General features: G+C 57.7%; 2 protein-coding genes and 1 long non-coding RNA gene across 7 annotated transcripts in view; all 3 read left to right on the forward strand.

Moving 5' to 3' along the window:
- The window catches only part of CFAP65 (cilia and flagella associated protein 65), a 35325-nt gene extending 31900 nt beyond the window's left edge, over positions 1-3425 (forward strand). For 2 of the 3 annotated variants that reach the window (XM_063400727.1, XM_063400728.1), the window contains exon 32: positions 372-920. In XM_063400727.1, the coding sequence (XP_063256797.1) occupies positions 372-408 (37 nt within the window). In that variant the 3' untranslated portion in view covers positions 409-920. Of the gene's footprint in view, positions 1-371; positions 921-1355 lie in introns of those variants that run through there. The other variant, XR_010080811.1, reaches the window with a different exon arrangement.
- A 6979-nt stretch (positions 3426-10404) lies between these two features.
- CRYBA2 (crystallin beta A2) lies at positions 10405-18804 on the forward strand. Of its 3 annotated transcripts, none has more exons than XM_063400732.1 (5): positions 10405-15543; positions 16156-16332; positions 16745-16886; positions 17895-18037; positions 18430-18804. In XM_063400732.1, exons 2-5 carry the CDS (start codon positions 16172-16174, stop codon positions 18575-18577), a joined length of 594 nt encoding a protein of 197 aa, XP_063256802.1. In that variant the 5' UTR covers positions 10405-15543; positions 16156-16171; the 3' UTR covers positions 18578-18804. The 3 variants fall into 3 exon arrangements, with proteins under 3 accessions (XP_063256802.1, XP_063256801.1, XP_063256800.1); XM_063400731.1 differs by having other exon boundaries at positions 10408-15543; positions 16159-16332; positions 18430-18803; XM_063400730.1 differs by having other exon boundaries at positions 10409-16332; positions 18430-18681.
- A 1184-nt stretch (positions 18805-19988) lies between these two features.
- LOC134552242 (uncharacterized) lies at positions 19989-22512 on the forward strand. The gene is made up of 3 exons (XR_010080813.1): positions 19989-20071; positions 21174-21231; positions 21469-22512. It is a non-coding gene; the product is annotated as an uncharacterized LOC134552242 (long non-coding RNA).
- The last annotated feature ends 124 nt before the right edge of the window (positions 22513-22636 follow it).

The raw sequence follows: 22636 nt of genomic DNA on the forward strand, positions 1-22636 counted from the left end.
TGTCCTGAGCCACAGAGCAGAGGTGGTAACATACAGCCTTTCTGTGGACCTGAGACCCTCATGCAGCTCTGGGGCAGGGCCCTATGGGTAACAGCTGGCCTGAGGCACTGGAGAGCCTAGCACAAGGACGGTCCTTTGGGAAAAGGGTCGAGGAGCACAGCCTCTGACAGGGAGCAAAATTTTCATACTCTACAGTGGTGTAGGATCTTGTTAGGTTGAGGGAATGGCCACTGGTGGGGAAATTGGATCTGAGTGAAAAGCATAAGGGTTTGCCCTAGCTTGGCAGAAGTGCAGAGAGATGGGATTGAGGGTTAATGGAAGAGGGTTGTTGGATGTAGATGTCATCTCCAGAGCTGCCATCTCTTCTTCAGAATCACCAGCCCGGCACCCCCGCCCTCCAGAGAGTAGCTGCTGGGTACTATGCTGCTCAAGTTCTTCAAGCACATCAGCTCTCTCCATTCTTCATCCCTGTGATGTCCAGAGCAACTTGGATGCTCCTGCACCATGACCTTAGCTCAGCATGCTGCCTTTCTCTGAGGAGGTTTGTCTGGATTATGTTCTCAGCACCAATTTGAGACAATTCCACGGCAGAGTTCATGAGATCTCTCCTTTCTGTGGCTGGCCACGTCATCAGAGAAGAAGCCTATGCTACAGGGAGCGCATGGACAACCACTGTGACAATTCCCACTACCCTCAGTCTGTACCAGCTGAGAGGAGGGGAATCTGCTTTGAAATGTAGCTGAGGAAGGACTGACATCTGGGCAATGAGGTGATGACATCAGTAGGATGCAGGTACTGAATCCTTCTCCCCTCTTTGCTCCAGTGGCAGCTACAGGTTCCCCTTACAGTGACCAGCCCGACAGGGCAGCTGCAGCACCATCAGCACACCAAGCAACCCAATAAAAGTAGCTTCACTTTCAGACACTGGCACCGTGTGTAACATACATAATTCATTCGTCTGGGTTTGTGAGCCCGAGATAAGGTCTTCCCTTTTCAAACTGCAAGGCGCTCACCTAGGGAAGGGGATCCTCTGAGCCTTGGCTTAGCCCGAGGGTCCGTCAGGCTGCAAGAGGTGTGACAATGAAAGAGCAGGTTTGTCACAACCGGGAGGTGGCAGTGTGAGTTGTGAGAAATCCCAGTGGCCTGCACAGAACAGGCTGGTGCTGGGTTCCAGCTGCTGCTCCCAGGCAGGAGCTGCAGGATGGCTGTGCCAGGCAGTAGGGCTGCATTTGCAGCATCTCCTTGTTCTGCCCTTCTGCTACAGACTCTGCAACATGGGGCTCATGCAGCCACCCAGCTCTGGTGAGGATGCAGCTTTGGTGTCCCCCTCCAAACCCTCATGCCTTGTTTTCCAGTGCCAGGACCCAGCCAAGACCAGAGCTGCATCTTCTTCCCTCGCATCCTGAGAGAACACCGTGCAGAAGGCGCTGTGGAGGGCTTTTGCCCAGCTCAGCAGAGAGCAGTTGCCTGCCATGCCTGGGGTACTGCGGCTCACCCAGCTTCCCCCCAGAACTCATCTCTGTGCATGTGTAATCATTACTAAGCCCCAGGGCTGAGCTGTTCCTGTTGTCAGACATACAGTAGAGGCACTGCCAGCTCCTGAACTCAGCCTGGGTGCCTTGGGCCTTCACATGGATCCTGGATCCTTCTCGTGAGAAGTGCAAACCCTCTCTTCCCTTCCCAATACTCTGCGTGCCAGGTCTCCTTCGTCACAGAAGTCTTTCTGTATTCTTCTGGGCTTTGACTAGTGCTGAAGAGGTAATGCGGAATCCCTTCCTTCCTCCACAGCTCAAGGCAGCAGCAGGGCCTGGCTGTTCAGTCCACTTGGACTGATTCTTCTTGGTCCAGGCTCCTCGCTAGGATTTGCTCACTGCAGATCCTCTGTAGTCCTACAACAAAGTTCCCAAATGAATAGAAAAGGCAGAGGCAGAAATCTCTGTTGCCCTAAAGCAGGTTGAATCCAGCTATCCAAGGGCAGCATGGAGCAGTGAAGACACAGTCAATCAGTTTGTCCATCCTCAGACCTGCTGTGTGATCTAGTGCTCTTTAGGCTGCATAACTGCAGCTGCATCATTGTATCCACTACCTGGAGGAGTTAACATGGGAAATGCTGTTTGTTAGTCTGGTGTAACACCCAAAAACAAATTTAGAGAGCCTGAGTGCCGTCAAATGTGCAGGGAATATTTTTTTGCTATTAAAAAAAAAAGTTGCTATTCTCCCCACTCCCCTGTGCTCCCAGCCTGGACCTGGAGAACACAGAACTCACACTGTACTTGCCTGTTGGAGCATTATTAGAGGGAAATTCACTTGTTTGCTAAGTATCACTCTAGTAGGACAGATCTCAAAGATGATGTCTTAAAAAACAAGTGAGTCAGGGAAATAGATTTGAGAGCTATTTACACCTGTGAGAGAGAAATTTTTCTTCTCTCAGCTCTTTTTAGATTCTGAGATGGTGGTGTGTCACCTCTGTTGTAGTCGTCTCTGATGCCTGTCAAGCAGAACCACTCTGAGTGCACTAAGCAAAGAGAGTAGCAGCTCTCACACATTTTTCTTCTTTTATCCTCATCCTAAAGTATAAATACACGAGGAACAGCCGCTTTCCCAGGTTGGGGAAATTCCCAGTCTCTCTTCTCAGACTGTGAACTAGACCCTAACCCTGGTTTTGGAAAACATTTTAATGTGTGACCGAGCCACATCACTGTTCTGTTAGCAAAGAGAGACAGCAGCACTCCCAGATAGTGCTGGGGGTGAGCTCTGCATAGTGTGGAGCCTACAGTGTGGATGTTCTCACCTGGGGGCTTCTCTCTCACTTGGATCTTTGGGACAATGGGGAGGGGAGAACTGGCAGGGAGGGACTTTCCCTTTTCAAGAGGTTTTGTTGGTACCCACTGCCAAGGGCAATGAACTTGTGGGACTATAGTAGGCCCAGACTCACAGCCCTGCTCAGCTCCCAAAAGAGGGAGGATATCCTGTTTCTGTTAATGACATTTGGGTCTCAGGCAGGAGGAAGTTTGAGCTTGTACTGTCTCCCAGGGCTGGATTTGGCTCCTGCTCAACAGTGCTACGTTTCTAATGAACATCTCTCCAACAGAAATATTGTAGGTACAGGTCCCGCTTCTTCCCACTGGTGTCTGGGTGGTGAAATGGGTGATGTTCCCACGGGGCAGGGGTTGGTAGCCAGGCCAGGCTCCTGGCAGGTATATAGCTGAGCACAAGCTTGGCAGGCTAATGGGACTCCCCCTCTCCTTGTGTGAATTATCGGGAGCGCTCAGTCACCAGGCAGTTAACGCAACACACAACAGGCACTTTCTTCTTGGCTGCTACTCCTGGCTCCCAGGGAGGAGTGAAATGGCCTTGGGGCAGGTGGGCAACAGAAGCTATCCTGAATCCCATTAAAACATTTAACACCTGCTGAATCGTGCCATTGTGTGGGAGATAAAGGGAAGGGAACAAAGCTGCTCTTGGGTTTTCCTGACACGGTGTCTGCGAGGCTTTGCTGTTCCGTTGCAGCTGGGGAGCCTGAATCTCCTGCAAAGCCCCACTTGGCGGGCCTCTGTCTCTGTGTGAGGAAGGCAGCAGTGTTAGGGGACAAGGAATCAACCATTCCTTGGTTGGAATCAGCCCCTTCTCCCTCTGTACAGTGTTTGAGGTAAGAACCTGGAAAAGTCCTGCCCTGACCAGCTTGCAGTGTGAAGAGCAAAAGCATGAGGGTGATCCTTCCAAACCCCTTGGCAGAGCTGGACCAGTCCTTCACCCCGGCCTCCTGTCTCTGAGATGCTGGCCTTTGCCAGCTCAGCTGTGCCACTTTGGTGTTTGGGAGTGGGGGCCACGCTCAGGCCAGACCAGGGCACCATGCTGGCTCCTGAAGGACACAAGAGGTGCTCTGATGTGAGCTAGGCAGTCCTCATGGGACAGTGAGCCAGCACAAGCCCTTGGCAGCTGCAAGAGGAGGCTGAGGCTGCCTTGCCAAGGCCAATCCTACTAAGAGTTCAGTCCTGGTGCTGCCCACGTGCCTGACAGTGAAGGGCACAAGCTGGTACATGCTGCCCCAGAGATACCAGAACAGGTAGAAGATGTTCCCCAGAGTAGCAGTGCAGGGCACTCTGCAAGCTCAAGGGACTTGCTTTTCTCCTTTTTTCTATAAAGCTGCAAGGACAGTATTTGATGCTGTTTGGTGAATGGTGGGGGGCAGGAGAGAGGCTGGGGTGAAAGAGCATTTCTGACATGGCGTATAGACTTGGAGATGTCTGCTGGCACTACAGCAGCACCTGTGGTATTTGAGGTTTTTTGCTTCTCCAGAAAGAGAGGGGGCAGCCAATCATCCTGTGCCAGAGGCTGCAACTCTGCTATGCTGGTGCGGGCAGGGAGGGGTGGGAGTCCTGTCCACCACATTTCCCATACTAGGAAAGGAGAAATGTGTAAGTCCAAGCATCACAGACTGTACAGCATCAAAAGGAGGGGGAACATCAGACTTCTTCGCTACACCACAACCCAGAGTATTGGTGATACTGCATTTCCTTTGCTGACAAAACTACTGAAAAAGGACCAGGATGAGCAAGGGCAGCAGGCTGGCATCACTCCAGCTCTTCCCAGTGCCAGGCCTGGGGAATCCCAGCCTGCAGAGGCAGCAGCAGGCAAGAGGAATGGAGCTGGAGCCTGCCTTTCAAAATCCTGAGTGTGAGAGGGTCAAGTCTCCAAGGAAGAAGAATTGGGTGGCAGTGGCTGCTAAGGATCTGCCACTATCTTCTTACATTTGGGAATCCATTTACTGCAATCTGCAAATACTCTCCAGCTCTGGAGAGAGCAATGGTGATGGTTTCTGAAGCTCACCCAGGACCAGGATTCCTGCAGGTGTACACTGTGGGGGTTAAAGCAGTGTTACCCCCTTCCCCACCCACAAACACACCCATCTACACAAACAAACAGGCCACTGCACTTGCACAAAGGAGCTTCTCCTGCCACTGCTGCTGCACTTCATGCTCTGTTATCCAAGGAGCTGTGGGTGCCAGAATGACTGGGAGAGAGAGCCCAGGTCCTGCTGACTCTGGCTGAGATCAGCAGAGGGCTGTCAGGGCTGAGCAGCATGGCTGGGCACTGTGGGAGTGTGTCTAAACTGCTCCCGGCTTCTGTGAGCTCTGCACGCTGCTCCCAGAGCCAGCACAGGGGTGTCTGCACCAGTTACCCTGCTGGGCAGTGACACAGTTGGGACACAGGAGTGCTGTGACTCTGGAATGCAGTGACCCACAGGGAAGCATGTGCACATGGAGTGAAACACATCCTGTTCTTGCTGCTGCGTTAGGACAGCTGGCTCCTGGCCTGTGTGGCCATGCAGGGAGCACTCCCAAAGAGAGTGCTCCCAAAGTTTTGTTGAGCTCTGCTTTGCTACTAGCTGAGAAGTCTGTGGACTGCACTAAATGAAGTGTGAGCGTTGTCCTGGTGTGCCATGGAGATTTTCAGCATGAGTGGGGGGACTGGGGTGAGAACAAGGAAGACTTTTCTATCACTGGCACTCAGACTCTTTGGGGTAGGCACTAGATTTGCTTTTCTGCCCTGAAACTTCACAACTCCCTGAACTTTCAGCAGCCCAAAACACTGCAAGAAAGCCACTGCCATCCAGAGCTGCCCAGGTAGGGTATCCTCACACCTGCTTCCCCTGGCCCCCCACTCTCCTCTGCTGCAAAGTGAGCCAGGCAGGTGGGTGGAAAAGTGACAGCTGGTGTTGTTCCAGTGCAGGTTAATGAATGTCTCCTCCTCTCCCCCCCACCTCCTCCTCCCCACCACCCCAGCACCCAGGCTCCTGGCTCCTATCAGCCCATCAGGCTCCCATTAACAAAGGCAGCCCTGGAGAGTTTGCATAGAGACCTGCTCTGCCTCTAATCTAGGTGGGCTAATCGCCTCCCTTGCCCAGCCTGCCTTCCCTGGGTCAATATTTGCTCTGAGCAAACACAGAGCTGTGACAGGTGTGCTGGGGAGAAGGCTCGCCGCCGCCAGCCCAGCCCTCTTGCCTGTCTCTGCTCAGTCACATCTCTCCGGCCCCCCGATCACCGGCCAGCCAGCGCTATTTTTATCAGGACTATAAAAGCCCCATCCAGCCGGCGTCACCCTCATTTTCTGCCTGTGAGCCAGCGGGGGAAGGCGAAGCCGCTCACCTGACAGCTGCCAGCGTGTCACCGGAGCCAGGTGAGCTGCTATAGCCCAGCACACCTTGGCCAGGGTCCTGTTTGCCTGGCTGGGAACAGGGTACTGGGCATGGAGAACATCCTGGGGGCTTTCCCGGGACAAGTACTGGAGTCTGGTCACACACCTGAACTCCTGAGAAGGAAGGGGATGGGCTCAGGGGACACCGTCCAGCCTGTCCCCTTTCCTTAACTCTTCTCACTCACTTGTATTTTCCAACCCTTTCTGTTCCCCTTCCCTCTTCCATTTACTTTCTTCCTGTCTTCCTTCCTTCCTTTCTTCCCCGTTCTCCGCTCTGCCATGCCGGTTAAACTGCCCCTGCTCTGTTTGGCTTTCCCAGGCAGCAGGTGTCAAGCATCCACTTTCCGGACTTTACCCCCGGAGGAGCTGCTTTGGAGCAACGTGTGCAGCAAGGACACCGTCTCCCAGCCTGGAAGGACCCAGCTCGGGCGGAAGGGTGTGCAAGGGGCTGCTGACAGCCCAAGGCAGAGCACCCCTCCAGCCCACCTATCCAAAGTCGGAGCATCTCTGCACTTGCCTGGCGTCGAGCCCCACGTGCAATACCTGACCTGAACGTTTTGTTCGTTCGGCTCGCGTTAGGCAGGTCCAGCCCATCTGCAAGCTCACGGCGGGCGCTCACACCGGTCCCACCGCGCTTGGCTGCAGCACGGCCGTGCCCGCAGCCCGCGGGGGGAGCACGCCCTGCCTGCAGCTCCTGCGTGCCAGGAGAACATGTGGGCAGTGCGCGGAGCAAAGCGCACAGGGGACGTGCACAACACGCGGTCTCACCCAAACACTCGCAGCAGTGAACAGCCCGTGCACACAGATGAGGCAATCCACACAGAGCATGCATGAAAACCATGGGACTTCCACATGGCACTGTGGGACAGGGGACCCAGGCGGCAGTGACACACATGGCATTTCTGGCACTCTACTTTGCAGGCTGTGACGTGCAGGATCCATGTCCATGTGCCCATGGCACGGGAGGCATATATAACACACTAGGCACACGCATCCTGCCTGTGGGGCTGACTGCTGCTGGTAGCAGCCTGCTGGGGAAGGGCAGCCTGGCCCTGGCAGCACTGCAGAGCTGGCAGGCACAGAGAGCCCTGGCACGATGCTGGCCCAGGGTGGAGTTTGGCACTTGGCTCTGCCAAGTGCCCAGGTAGGTCTCAATGGTCTGCTGGCACCAAGGGAGCTTTAACTGCTGACAGTGAAGCAGTGGGGTGGGCAGGAGCAGGCAGCAAGGAGCAGGGCAGAGGATGGGGGATGTCACATCCTTTCTCACAGCCCTCTGCCTTTATTCACTCCCAGGACCTGCACTTCCCAGCCCTTCCAAGGACTGTCTAATTCTCCAGGGAAGGTGTTTCCTGTTGTGCACCCTAAGCCTGCAGGCCAGGTGCCAGCTCCTGCTGGTGGCAATCCCTCTGCCTATGCTTGCTGTGGAAGGGTACAGGGGTGGTGCTGGCAAGCCGCTGGGTCTCTTCCAGGACAGTCCTGCTCACTGCCTGCCCTGCTCTCCAAGAACAAATGCTTGACCTGGACTCCTGTTCCATTCCATGTCCTAGTCCTATGCCTCTCCTCCAGCAGCCAGAGCAGACATTCAGAGCCTGGGGCTGCTCCTAGCACCATGGAGGCTGCAGGGAGTCGTGGAGAGCTAGGAGATGGGACAGCAGTGAACCTGCTTTCCTCTCACCTCAGTATATTGTTTGGGAATGGGAAGATCCCTCACCTCCCTACTCTCTATGCCTGGCTTTGCCTGTGTTCTCTGTCAGCGCTGAGCTGCTTCTGCCCTGCCCTCAGGCACAGGCACTTCTGTAGCACAGGATCCCATTCTGGTCCCGCCATGCTTCAGGATGCTCTGAGTTTACAGGTGGATCCTGAGCCCATCTGCAGCCTCTCTGCAAACACCAAAAAGGCTCAGCCCATCCAACCAGTGTGCATGGAGTTTGGAGCTGAAGGAGCTCAGGGAGTGTGCTAAGGAACTGGATGATTGCTACTGCTTTCCCTCACCCCCATGCAGCTATGCACAGGACAAAGCTCAGCAGCCTTGGTCCCAGAGCAGGAGTGTCCTGTTTCCTCCTTGGGGTGCCCCTGCAAGGGGCAGAGATGAGGCACCTTCTAGGCTTCCTGTTTGGGCAGATGCTTTGGGAAATTTCCAACAGGAGTTGTAGGTAGGGGTCAAAACCAAAGAGCATCTCTAGGGTTGCGGTGCTCCCTGCATCCCTCCAGAGCTGAGTGTGCATCCTAGCCTGGGAACAGCCCCCAGACGGTGCAGTGATTGGCCATCACTGTGGTCATGGGCCCCTTGGGGCTGTGTCTCCAGGCTCTGTGTCTCCTGCTACCAATCCTGGCAAAGTTGAAAAGCTGAGAAAGCACAACACATCCCCCGATATGCACAACCCTCTGCAGCTGCCCTGCTCAGGCTAGGATCAAACAGAACATGATTAATAACTCTGAGCAAAGCCAGAGCCTGCTGTCCATGTGCTCCAGTCACTGCACGTGTGTCCCTGTGGGGGCAGAGCCTGGTGGAGATGGTATCTGGCAGAGCAGGGCTGTGGAAATGCGGCCATGCCGCCTCCGCTTTCGCGTGGTTGCTCCAGCACCTCTGGGCTGTCGTGTGCCCTAGTTTCATTGACCCCCTGCCACCTTCCCAGCCTACTCTCAGTGCCCCAGCTCTGCCAGCCCGGGGGCACTGGGAAGCCGTGAAACCATTCAAAGGTGGGATGGCCCCGGAAAGCCATATTGCCCTGAGGGCTATGTTACCTGGGGAATGACTCTGGCAGGATTAGCACCCAAGGGTGAGCTTCTCCTCATGATAGGCAGAGCCAGAGGCATTAAACACCCACTTCTACATGTCAGAGTAAGTGCTGGTACCAAGGGCTGCCCAGGCTGGCAAGGGATGAGGCACAGGGGCATATTGCTATCTGTGCTGGCTCGTGCTGTTCCCCAAACCAGGCTCTGCACTGCCAATGGCACAGCTTTGGGGATCTTGGGACCTGGCCTGGGGATTTCTGTGGCACAGTTGTGCACCAGGAGGATTTGCATGGAAAGGGCAGGGTGCAGGAGGAGCACTTGGGAGATGCAAGTGCCCAGGTTTGGATTTGCACATAGGTGCAGTTTCACACAGGTGTGTATCTGCATGCACACCTGTGTATTTGCATAGGTGTTTCAATGTGTTTGCCCTCCCTGGCAGGCAGAGCAGAGCTGGTGCATCCCTATCCCATGTGTGCACGTGTGTGTGTGTGTGTTCTCATGCTGAGCTGAACGGGTGGTGCTGCCCATGCCCCTGCAGTGCTTGCTGCTCTGTTTCCTCCTGTGTGTGCATCGCAGGGAGGTGTGGGTGTGAGCAGAGGTGTGCACTGTTGCTGGCAGCCTCTGGGCTGCTCATGTCCTGCCCAGCCCGGATGGGGTGTGCCATCCTGGGGAAGGCACTGCTCTACTTCAGGATGTGGGAGAGGCAGCTGGTTGTCCTCAGCATGCCAGTGCCCTGGCAGGGACCAGCCCACAGGGCTGTGTGGGCACCTCAAGGGCTGGGAACCAGGGTGGTGTGAGCATCCCTAGACCTCAACCAACCCCACTGAGCCTGTTTGGCACATCTCTGCTGTGCCTGAAAGAGGTGCCCAGGCAGAGCAGCAGCTCCCTGTGCCTGAAAGTCAGTCTGTCCCAGCACCACTGTGGGTACCCAGACAGTTTGCACAAGGAGAGGCTGTTTGTGTCACTGGAGATGACCTAATGTTGGAGGCCAGGGTGCTGCTCCAACCTGCTCCTGGTGTGGCCAGACCTGGGGCAGGGAGCATAGGGACTGTCCTCGCTCGGTGCTGGGGTTCTTCACTCCCCTTGCCAGGCTGTAGCTTCAGATTCTGTCATCAGGCAATGAGTCCATCCCACACATCACCCCCAGCTAAAGAAAATAAGAAGAGGCAATCTTCAGTCTGCCTAGGCTCTGGGAGAAGTTTATCATCCTCTGTCAGACAGGGTGGAGGGGAGAGGTGGGTCCCAGGCATGGATGTGCATTCTGCTGTGGTGAAACTACAGGCAGTTCTGCACATTCCAACCCATTCCTGGCTGTGGGGAGTATCAGGGATAGCATAGGAATAACCTGGCATCCTCCCCACTGCACCCACAGACCACTGGGGTGAGAGGACATGTTTTACAATTGCCCCCAAAAAATGTCTTTGAACCCCAATGAGAAAAAGGGATAAAGGAGAGCCTTGATGAAGGATTCAAGATGCTGCGGGGAAAAACCCAGAGCTTGTACTAGTCCTGCATCTTGGAGCATATCAGCCCCATCCTCCCACAGGGAAGAGGGAGCGATGAGGCTCCATTCTTCCCAGCCAGTAGCTCTGGGAAGTACGTGGGCAGCCTGCCCAGGGGATGGACACTGAGCAGGTTACCAGGGCTGCTGCTTCTGGCCCGGCTATTGCTGGCTTTGGGAGCCCTGAGGCAGGATGTTCTGTTCTTGCAGCAGCACCTGGCTCAGCCCCCGCCTGTGTTGATCCTCAGAGCTGCTGGAGGAGGGGACCCACCACTGCCAACCTTTTCATCTGCCTCCTGTATGAGCAGCACCCAGGCTTGAGGTGCCTGCCACTATAGATGTGGCCAAGAGGGCAGTGGAGGAGCACTGGGGTGGACTGGGACCTTGGACAGGTGCCAAGGCTTGGCTTGAGCCTCCCAGGGGCTGCCAGCCTTAACCCTGAGCTCTGTACATCCATGTCGACACCCTCGGTGCTATAGGTAAACTGGCGTCTGGGAAGGTATGCTCACCCCCTGGTATCCCTCCAAATATGATACAATGTACTGAAGGAGATGCATCAACAGCTGCATCCAGGCCAGGCTGGGTGTGGGTTGGGACATGCTCCCCTGTCTCCATCACCGCACCCCCTCGGTCTGCACTCGGGACTCTGTGAGGACCAGCAAACTTCTCCAGGACACTGAAGCTATGGGGTGCCCTGGAGGCACCAGGCTGAAGTCACCTGTGGCTGGCACCCCTGGTCTCCCTTTCAGGTCAGGATCTGGACCAGAGGACCAGATACTGGCTCCTCTGCCCCAGCGCCTGGCATCCCCAGCTGGGTAGGGTGTGACAGAGGGGACACTTCAGGCTGAAAAGGACACGCCACCCTGGTTGCCTTTTGGAGCAGTCTGGCTTGGTTTTGTGCTGCTGTCAGTTCCCTACCAGGGCTGGGCCAGCCTGGGGAGGCAGCCTTTGCCACCTGCTCACACCCAGGCTGTAATCCACAGGCAGGAGGTAAGCAGCTGGCGGAGCCTCCCTGACCTTCAGGTGGGATTAGTCCCCATGGGAACAGTGGGGAGCAGGCAGGTGAGGCCACAGCTCCCCTGGCAGTTCGTGGGGACTGAGCAAGGCTGGCAGAGTTGGGGCCTGAGCACACCCCCATGCTGGGGGCAGCCAGAGTCAGATCGTGAATGGGTGGCACAGGGTGAGCCTGTGTCCCTGGGAGAATCCTTGTCTTGTCGGGTAGTTGCAGGTGCACCTCCCGAGCTGTGGGTGCCACAGGGCAGAGTGGGCAGCCATAGTCCCACAAGGAGGGGGTGAGCAGCGTGCCTAGGGTGGCCACGGTGCCAGTGGGGGCAGCAGGTGGGCAGGCCTCGAGAGCAGGTTCCTGTGGGGCAACTGGTGGCTGGCTGAGGTGCTTGTGGAAATCTGAGGCTGGGGTGACCCTCTCAGCCAGCTGTTTGCAAGGCCCAGCTGTGAGTAAGAGTGTGTGGGTACCCCTTGCATTGTGTCCCATTTCCTGTGACCTCCACTGCATCCCTGCCCTTCCCTAGCTATTGGTGCCAGTACCTTGAGACCAGGCAACATCGTGGCCCCCGGTGGGTTCCTCTCCTACTCACCCTCTGGACTCATCCTCCCTGGGGGCAGCAGGAGCTGCATCTGGTATGCAGCAAGCCCAGCCTTGGGGGAATCCGAGTGCCTGGGGCCTCTCCGGGCACGGAACAGCTGGCAGCCCACGGTGTGCGTGTCTGCCTGCGTGGAAGCTAATCCCAGCAACATCTGCCAGGCTCTGTGCGATCCCAGGAGATCCTGGCTGCAGGCATGGGATGGCTGGGTGCACAGGGGACACGTGCTTGTGGGGCAGCTGCCGTGTGCCAGGGCTGCTTGTGCAAGGCAGTGCCTGAGTGAGGAGGATTCTGTGGCAGGTGTGTGCCTGTACACATATGGCTCATATGGCCAGCAAAGCTCCTGGAGGGACAAATGGCACTGGGGATCCCAGCAACCCTCCTGGCTCTGGGATCTAGGAATCCAGCAGGTGGAAGTAGGGGTTTTGGGATTAACCAATCCTGGTTCAGAGCAGCCCTGAAGCACAGGTGAGAGAGGAAAAGGATGTTTGCATCCTTGTCAAGGAGGATGATTTCCTGCAGAAATGAGGCTGGGGGAGAAAGGAGAGGAAAAAGGGAGCAGCGGGGCTGTGAGGGTGCAATGACACACCACCCCTGATCTAATTAGCCAGACCCTGCAAATAAAAGCCACCTGTTTTGGCCCTGACAGCAGGAAGCCATCCCCAGAACAAACAGAGCACCAGGCAACTGGGAGAAAGACAAACAGGGGCCGGCACCAGCTCCATCTGCTCCTGTTCGGCCCAGCCCCCAGACCTCCAGCCCCCTGAAGTGGCAGTCCAGACCCCAGCAGCGCTGAGGAGAAGGAGAGAGCAGCTAAAGGTCCTTGCAGGGTGTGCCCAGGGCTCAGCCCGTGGTGTCAGCCAGGTGGACTGCACACAGCTGTGCTGCCTTGGCCAGCTAGCCCAGATATTCATAACATCGATGGGTACAACTGTGTATCGCCAGAGACATGGCATCAGCATCAGGATTCCTGGGCAGCAGCACCTGCCTCACCTCTCTTGTGGCTGCCTTTCAGCCTGCTCAGCTCCCCTAGCTGTGCACTGTCCTGGGACCAGTGCCTGCACGAGGCACGGGGTACAGCCCCAAGGTTGGTACGGTCTGTGCTTGGCATGGAGCACTTGGGTGACCCTATGCTCCCACCGTGCCCCCGGGCTGCGGCTGCCGTGCTGTGCCCGGTGGCACTGAGAAACATGATCTGTTTTTCTAGTGCAGGGAACAAGCTGAGCCGGGAGCTCCGAGGGGCCCTTATTAAATTAGCCTATGCAGGAGGCCCTGGATGAGCGCTAACCAGCTCCCACAGCCAGTATTAGCAGCTGCCCTTGAGCAGAGTCACTGCCTGCCCCTGCACCAGCCTCCTGCTGCCCCAGTCCCCAGCTGGCCAGGTGTGGCTGGGGGCTTGGGCAACCTAGCCAGGGGAATGGCTGGTGACAGAGACTACCTGGAGATGGCCCAGGGAGGACAGGCAGCATTCTGGGATGCAGTAGGGGTGGGCTCCTCGTGAGTGACCCCACTGATCCACTGTGCCCTGATGTGGCTGTGGCTCCTGTGTGGCTGCCCTGGATGTACGAAGCAGGAGGTGAGGCACATCCCAGTAAGTATGACATGCTGAGGAACAAAGGAGGGACACAGACTGCATCTGGGTTTCTCCCCTGCACCATTTGCCTTCCAGTGCTTTTATCCAGAATGTTGCATGGGGATGACTGAATGGCTTGCGTGCTCTTCATGGCACACCATACGGTGCCCCATACACTCCACATGCATATCCTACAACAGCTTGCAGCATCCTACGTATTCTGTGGTGCCTCACATCATGGGGATCTGTAATACACCCCACAGAGTCCCCAACTGCCCTCATGCCTCAAGCACCCCAAACTAACCAGTGCCCCACACCTCTGTTCACACAGCCCAGACAAGGGGTGGCAGCACCGTGGGGAGACCCTGCAGTGCTCTAGCTCTGCACCTTGCCTCACTCATCATCACGCCAAGATGATGTCTTCCCTAAACGCTGCCCAGACCTGTCTCCCAGCATTTTGAGGCATGTCCCCAGGCCACCAGGCTGCAGGGAGCATCCATATCCTTCCCTCCAGCTTCTGCTCCCCCAGACAGCTTCAAGAGGGTATGCCCCTCCCTGCTAGGAGCACTTCAGGCAATGCAAGCGGAGGGTCGCCTCCCCAGCGCCTGTCCCCGGCCAAGGGCCACTGATGTCCCTGAGCTGGAGCCTGCTCCAACCGCTGCCAGGCTGCACCCTCTGCTGGGGCCCGCAGGCATCGGCGCGGGCTCGCACCGAGCCTCAGAGCCCTAGAGCAGTGAGGAGGGCCCGAAGAGGACCCCCGAGTCCTGTCCCCAACCCGTCCTTCCTGTCACCCCTCAGTCCCCGATTCTTGTTGATGACAGGCGTACTAACACCACCCCCAGCTGCCCACACTGTATTCTCTCAGTAATGTCCGGGTCTCTTGTGGGAAATAGTTTTTAAAAAATAATGCCCAGGACCCCCAGAGGGACTGAAATTTTCCTGGGAAGGTTTGAGGTGCTATAGTCCAACCCTTGCCCAGTGGCCTGCCCAGCTGAAGGTGGGGAGTGCCCAGCCTCACCACAGACTACACAGGGATGCTGCAAGAAACAGCTGCCTAGACACCCAGGATTTCACAGCTCATCGGGGCACTCTTCCTCCTTTCCAGCCCGTGTTGGCCTCATTCATCCCAGGTCCTGGTAGGAGACCCTGGGGATAGCTGAATGGCACGGTGCAGTTGCAGGCAGGGCTGGTCCTCCTGTCCAGGTGAAGGACACAGCTCTGTCCCAAAGCTGGTCCCGTCCCGCTGTGCATAGTGTGCCATATCCGAGTGGCAGGTGGATGGGAGCACAGGGAGCTCTTCATCAAGCCAGGGGAAATGCTCAGGGCATTACAAGCATGTAACTGAGGTCTATTAGCACCCAGTCTGTAGCCAACACAGGAACCCCTGCAGAGCCTGTCTGGAAAAGGAGCCCATGGTGGCAGAGTCCCTCGTGGAGGGGCAGAAGCAACCGCAGAGAAGTCCTGTGTCCCAGCGTGAGGACATCAGTGCCCCTCAGCTCCCAGATGGTAAATCCCCCCTTCACCCTGGCACCTCCTTCCCACAAGCCTCAACCCTGGCAAAGGCTGCGAGTGCCCTGGGAAAGGCTGGGTCCCTAATCCCTGGGCCAAGCAGGGACATTGTCTGGGGGCAAAAAGAAAAGCGGCGCGTCAGGCCCTTTGCCCATTGTGCCCTGAGCCCCTGCGCAAACACAGCCCAGCACTTTCATTGTCAGCCTCGCTGGGCGCGGGGGGGCCGCTCTCGCCACACTGCCTAAATGGAATGGACAGCCGGAGTCTGGGGTGGGTGAGCAGCCCGTCCCCCCCATCCCCTGCCTGCTGACACAGCGCCCTGACCGCCTGCACCATCGGCACTTCAGCGCCCGCCTATAAAGGGCGAGGGCAAGAGCCGGCACCGGCACCGCCACCTTCGCCTCTGTGCCCTGCCCTCCGACCAAGTAAGTACCGGGCTGTGAGCCCCCAGGACCCCACTGCACAGGCGCTGCCCTGCTCCCTTCACCCCACACCAAGCCCCCCACCCAGTGCTCGCCCTGGGGAAGGGCCAGTGGCGGGTGCTGTGTGGCACAGCGGGGGTGCCCTGTGCGGGCAGGAGGGACCCTGGCAGGAGGGACCGTGGCAGGAGGGACCCTGGCAGGAGGGATGGAGGAGCCGGGCTGCCCTACCCCAGGGCTACACTTGCACCCGCGTCTGAGCTGGGGTCACCGCCCCCTCCCAGCAGTGGGTACAGTGCCACTGCACCCAGACAGCTCCTGGAGCCATCGCAGGGAGCTTGGGAGAAGAAAAACTGAGGCAGCCCCGGGTACATCACATGGAGAGATGGGGCATTGCAAATTCCCCCTGCAACTTGGGGTTCACTGGACAGAGATCCTCCAGCGCCAAAGGAGAGGGAATGGGAAATGCCCCCATGCCAGCCTGGGAGGGCAAGGGGCCAGTGGCGTGAGATTTGTGAGGGCAGCACCACCGGCATCCCAGGCTCAGCGGCAGGCAGTGGGGTGGCTGGGGGCTGATGGTGGGCGCCTGCCCTGGGGTGATAAGTGGGGCTCTGCCAGCAGCCGCGCGACCCGTATGACCAGCAGTGAAGCCATGGACACCTTGGGGCAGTACAAGATCACAGTGTGGGAGGAGGAGAACTTCCAGGGCAAGCGCTGCGAATTCCTCATGGAGTGCCCCAGCATCATGGAGCGTGGCTTCCGCAAGATCCGCTCCATCAAGGTGGAGTCTGGCCCGTAAGTGCCCCGCCAGCCCCGCGGCCCCTTGGCACACCCCACTCCAGAAAACCCACTGCTTCCAGGGCACTGCCAGGAGCTGCCAGGGAACCAAGAACACCCAAATTCCTCCTCAGCTATGACACAGACTCATCATGCGACTCCCTGCTTGTGCTCCTTGTGTTTTCCCATCTGCTAATCAGGCAGACCCCACCAAGCCAAGGCACAGGTTGGAGGCAATGATGTGGCTCTGGGGAGAGGGGTCCCACTTTCAAAAGGGACACTAGCTGCTAGCAAGGACCCCAACATCTGTGACAGACCCATAACCTGCCAGGATGTCTCTGTCCCCTGCCCAGGAAGGAGAAGCTGACCCCTGACTGATCCTGGGGACTGTGTCACACATCCCTGAGGGTTTTCCTCCTCTTCCCTCCAGCTGGGTAGGCTTCGAGTACCCTGAGTACCAGGGACAGCAGTTTATCCTGGAGAAGGGTGACTATCCCCGGTGGGAGGCCTGGAGCGGGAACAGTGGCTACCGGACCGAGCACCTCCTCTCCTTCCGGCCTATCAAATGCGCAGTGAGTTACCGGGACACCACCGAGGGAGGGCTCAGGGCAGGTAGAGCCTCCTCCAGGCAGCCCAGCACGGAGGCGATGAGGGACACGCTGAAGGATGACTTACACGGGGCATGGGATGGAGGGGTGAGGTGTACACAGATGTACGTGTGAAGGGGAAGAGTAACTGCACCCACCGGCTCCCACCTCCCTGCAAAGATCCTGGGACACTTGTTAGGTCTAAAATTTGGCCTGAACCACAATTCCATCTCCTTCTGCTTTGTACTTTGGAGACCAACCTCCCAGACCGGGGTGCCAAGGCCTTGTCCCCAGCCCCAATTCCCGGGGCTGGGATGAACAGAGAGGAGCTGGCGGGACCTCTCGGGGCGCAGGTCCGGCCCCTCCCGCGCGGGGTACCTGAGGCGTGCCCAGGCAGACGCGGCTCTATCGCTCCATCTGCAGAGACACTGGTGCTCGCAGCAGCGGCACGTCTGCGCCTCCGAGAGGGGGGTCCCCCCCCCAACTTTTAATAATCACCAGGCAGATATGTTCAGGCTTTAATAAAGGGGATGCGATAAGATCACTCCTTACTGGCAGGACTGCTCCTCGGTGCAGATAGATGCATGTGGGGGCTGGGCACGGGGGACAGTGCTGCATCACTCAGTGTCCCAGCCATTAACCCCTCCGTGTCCAGCGCCCAGAAAGGCCCCACAGAGCTGAGGGGACATCTCTCAGCATCCTGCCTTGCCCTGAACCCTCCTGCAACCTTCGGGAGTGTGATGATTCTAAGGGCAGCAGTCTGTGTAGGTCTAGAGGTTGTAGCCACTAACTCTCACTGACATTCTTGGGGCAGTTCTGGGGTGTCCCACTGAGGGTGTGCCAGGTTGAAGGACATCTCCATGCATTGCACCAAAGCTGGTCATGATCTCAGGCCTCTCAAAGTGCCTCGGTGTGTGTCACACTCGTGTCACATCTCCTGTCCCTGGGCAAGCCAACCCATTCCTGCTGACCTCCAGCTCTCTCTCTCCACAGAACCACAATGACAGCAAAGTCATCCTCTATGAAGCTGAGAACTTCCAGGGTCACAAGTTTGAGCTGAGTGACGACTATCCCTCGCTGCAGGCCATGGGCTGGGGCAACAAGGAGGTGGCATCCATCAAAGTGAACGCCGGAGCGTGAGTGCAGCCAGGGGGGTGGGGACTGGAGGGTGCCAAGAGCAAAGGTTCAGCAAGCACCTCCCTCTGCATAAACCCCAGGATGTGGAAGGGGGAACCCCTCAAAAAAGGGATGCCTTCCTGCTACCTTTTCCTTGAAAATACAAGCCATTGGGTATTTTCTGTCCTTCTCTGCCCAAGGCAAGCAGAGGGATGGGATGGGATGGGATGGGATGGGATGGGATGGGATGGGATGGGATGGGATGGGATGGGATGGGATGGGATGGGATGGGATGGGATGGGATGGGATGGGATGGGATGGGATGGGATGGGATGGGATGGGATGGGATGGGATGGGATGGGATGGGATGGGATGATTTGGCTTGGGGCTCTGAGCCAAGGGTCTGCTGCAGGTGGGTGGCATACCAGTACCCAGGATACAGGGGCTACCAGTACGTGCTGGAGAGGGACAGACAGAACGGCGAGTTCAAGAAGTACAATGAATACAGCAGCCAGGCCCACACCAACCAGATCCAATCCATCCGCCGCGTCCAGCACTGAACAGGGGCAGGGCTGGGTGCCCTGCAGCCTCCAGGCTGCTGTGCAATAGACCTCTATCCGGTAGCAAATAAAGGCATTTGTCAAAAAAGAGTGCTCCTCCTGCCTCTGCTCTGCTCCTCAGGGGGCTGCCATGCTGGGAGGACCCTCTGTGGGGTAGAAGGTGAGGTTTCACCTTCCCCAGGCAGTTCTGCACTCATGGCCAGCTCTACCCCAGGCTCAGCTCTCTGCACTTCAGCTCTTGTCCATGCACAGTTCCACTGCTGTGATGCTCTGGCTGGGAAAATGGGAACTACTGGGCAAAGAAAGGGCTGGATGTTGGAGAGGGCATCCCAGGGCACATTCCCAGGTTGTGGGAAGAGGCGTCCAGCGGAATGCCCAGAGTGCCCTGGGTTCTCTTGTCAGGATCAATGCCAGGGAAATTGATTGCTACAAAGTCTGTGAACTCAAGGTGCCCCTGCTCTGCCCCTCTCTGGAAGAGAGAAGGGGATCCCTGCCTGCCGTGGGCCTGATCAGGAGGAAGAACGTAGGGCAGGATAGGACACTGACAACAAAAGGGGCAGCCACAGTTGTGTCAGGTGTGGGGGCACTGGCACAGAGGGGCTGGGGGGGAGGTGGGCTGTGCAGGGGAAGGAGGTCTGAGGGCAGTGTTCCACAGGTGGTAGGGGGCTTGGTTTGGTGCTCACAGGTGTGTGTGTCCTCCCCCAGCCTTGCCACGCCAGCATATCCGTGCCAGTATCCGGCTCCGGGACACCGGCAGCCCCACCCAGCCTCCTCCTCCTCCAGCACCCTTTCCCAGACTCCTCCTCCTTTTCCATCTGGCTCCAGCACCCTGAACCTTCCTCCTGGGGTGCAGGCTACACATCCCGAGGTGCTCCCTGCAGCCAGGACATTGCTTACTCCTCCTCTCCTCCTCCTTGTCTTCTCTCCTGCTGTGGCACTCCAAAGCCCTCCCGGGGCACAGGCTTTCGGTCCCAAGGTGCTCCTCACACCCAGGACATGGATGCACGGCGGAACAGTTCTGAGTGCCTCAGATGCCTGGATTCCTGATGCCCACCCTGTTAAAAGCATGCTCGGCCCTGAGACAGGGAGTGTCCCAGAAGGGTGCTGGGAGGCTGGGTTGGGGGTCAGTCTGTGCACACCCCTCACAGTAGTGTGCAGAGACCCCAGCTCTGGTGTGTGTGTCAGCACGTGTGTGTGTGTGTGTGAGCTGCACACAACTGAGCACACAGGTGTACCCCTGCGTGCCCTCTCTCCCCTCCAGCCCCAGTATCACTGTGCAGAAGACCCAGCACCTGTGTATCCCCATCCCACATGGCATTCTGGCTGCAGGGTGCCCCCCAGCCCTCCCCCGTCTCCTCTGTGTCCCTGCTGGCCCCACCCCACCACGGCCCCGCGGCCTCTCCCCCAGCACAAACACATTCCGGCACACCTGGCCAGGTGCAGCCAGCCCAGGGCCACGTCAGCTCGGCTCCGCTCCACAGCGCCGGCTCACAGGTGAAGCTTTCCCGGGTACCTGCACGTAGGGCTGTGATGGGGGGGAGAGGAGGGCTGTGGGGGTCATTGCAAAATCTGGGGTCCTTATTGCTCCACCTGCAGTGGGAGGAGAACTCGGGGGGGTGGGGGGTGGGGGGGCAGACTGCCTCTTGCAGCCAGAGGGACCTGCATCTGCTTCCAGCTGGCGTTCCACATGTCTGGGCTCTGTTTCCTGTAACCCCACAGACCTTAAACCTCATCTCCTAGATCCCCCTCAGACCTACAGCCCAGTCCCTTGTTCCCCCATGGACGTGGGTCCCTGTTTCCTGGATTTCTCTTATATCCTGCCTTCCTCATCCTCTGGGTCTGCCCCAGCTCCCCCATGTCCCAGCTCCCCCATGAACCTGGTGTCACATCACTCAGGTCTCCAAAGTTCCACATGGACACAGGGCTTGCCAGCCCTTAGGATCTGACACTCCCTGCCCTTCTGCACACCTCTGACCCCAGATTACTCAAAGATCCCAGTCCCCTCACATGCCACTTTAAGCCCCCCATTCATGGGCTTTCACAGGGACTCAGGTGTCTCCATCCCCAAAGCACCCCCTTCTCCAGCTCCTGCAGCCCTAAACCTATTTCTCAGCCTGATCCCTACTGCACTCCTGCCCCCTCCCCACTGTGGGCTGATGCAATGTCAGTCAGCCCAGACCCCCCTCCATGCCTTCCACCTTGCAGGTTTGCTGGAGGAGTCTCACGGTCACCCAGGCTGCCAGAAGAGGACGGGTTGGTGGGTCTGGCACGCTCCCCACCTCACCCTGCTGTCTCCGGGGCTTGTTTTCCGTTGCCTGCGGATTGTTTCAGTGACTCAGGCAGCGAAAGCAAGTCTGGGAGGCTGCGGAGCCACTGCTGTGAGACCTGCACTTTGGGAGCTGGGGAGGAGAGAGTTGCAGGGAGCAGCCAGGGCTGCTGGGCTGTATGTAGCTGGACACCCCACTGAGAGGTTCAGGGGAGCTCAGGGGAAAAGCTGGGGGAAGAGAAATTATTTAAGGGCTGTTACATCCAAATAGGATTGGTGGGGAATTGCTGGGGGAATACCACAGTCTCTGCTCATGTCTCCCCTTGCCAGCATCTGCTCTTTGTCCGTGATGGAGATGGGCAGCAGTGGTGGAGCACCTGAGGCAGAGGTGAGGCTCAGTAACCAAGGGACCTCCTGTTTCCTAAACACTTTGGACACCCCCTGCCAAGAGGAGACACCAGCTCTGTTGGCCTGTGTCACTCTGACTGAGCATCGCTCCCCTTGGGCTGCAGCTCCTTATGCAGGGCAGGCACATTTTGGCTGCAGTGTAAATAACAGCAGTGAGTCTGCCATGGCCGTATCCTGATTTCTATTAGATTCATATCTTGCAATGATCACTTTCCAGAAAGGCAGCTAAATCCAGCATAGGAGCTCATCCTTTTGCCAGATCAACGAAACACTACAGGAGAAGTTGTGAGCCTGGCTGCGCAGGGTTGGACTCATGGAGTAGAACTGGTGACAGCTGCTGGCATGCTGCCTGGCTGCCACAAGCTGTGGGATCCTGTGGAGGGCCCACTCCTGACCTGAGGGACAGACACTCTGACAGCATCCCACAAGTGCATATGGAGCAGCTGGAGCCATGGGTGACAGGGAAAAACCTGGCCAGATGTGTCTTTTTGGAGCCGGTATCACCTTTCTCCATTATAAGTTTCTCCACAAAATGTCCTCCTGTCTTCAGAATGTACCCAGCACAGCCCAGGACAAGCAGTGAAGATGGGGCCATCCTGGTTTGTGTGGGTGTTAGGGGTCACCCAGCTTCTACAGATCCTAATAAAGATGTGCAACAGTTTGGGACAGGGCTGGGTGCTGTGGGATGGTCACAGGCTTAACTGTCCCTGGGGCAGGGACTGTTCAGAAGGGCACAGAGGAGCCAGGGAGGTGGCAGAGCCATGGTATGACCTGGTGCCACCAACTGCTGGAGATGCACTTACCCACCCCAGAACTCTGGGCACTGCAAAGGGACCCCATGACCATTGTCCTGGAGGTGGAGGGACCCGGTGGGGACTGGCCTGGGCCACCCCAGGGCTCTGTGAACTCCAAGGAGACCCCGGAACAGTGCTGATGATGCTGGAGGTGGGGAAGGGGAGGCAGGGACCCCCACGGCCAGCAGCACTGCGGCTCGGAGAGCCAGACGCCAGGGGACAGCGCCGATGCTGATGCCGATGCCATGCAGGGAGATGCAGGGGTCCGAGGAGATGCTGGCCGATCGGCGAGTCAGGAAGTGAGATGCTGGTGGCAGGCCGGGCCCGGGCAGTCTCCAGGCAGTGTCCGAGCCCGCTCCCAGCTGGGATGTCAGCGCCGTGTTTGCGAAGAGTTAAGGAGGCGGAAGAGGCAGGAAGCGGCCCGAACCGCTCTCCATAGAAACCCGCGGCCGTGATTAAAGTCTGATGCGGGCCCGATAGCGGGGGGAGGGAGGGGGGGGCAGCGCCCGCTTTAATTACAGCGGAGGAAATTGCTGGAGCCGGGGCCCCAGCCCCTGCGAGTTGCCTGGAAACTCCCCCCTCCCCCGCCTC

The sequence above is a fragment of the Prinia subflava genome, chromosome 6, assembly GCF_021018805.1.
Source record: "Prinia subflava isolate CZ2003 ecotype Zambia chromosome 6, Cam_Psub_1.2, whole genome shotgun sequence".
Taxonomy (NCBI): Eukaryota; Metazoa; Chordata; class Aves; order Passeriformes; family Cisticolidae; genus Prinia; species Prinia subflava.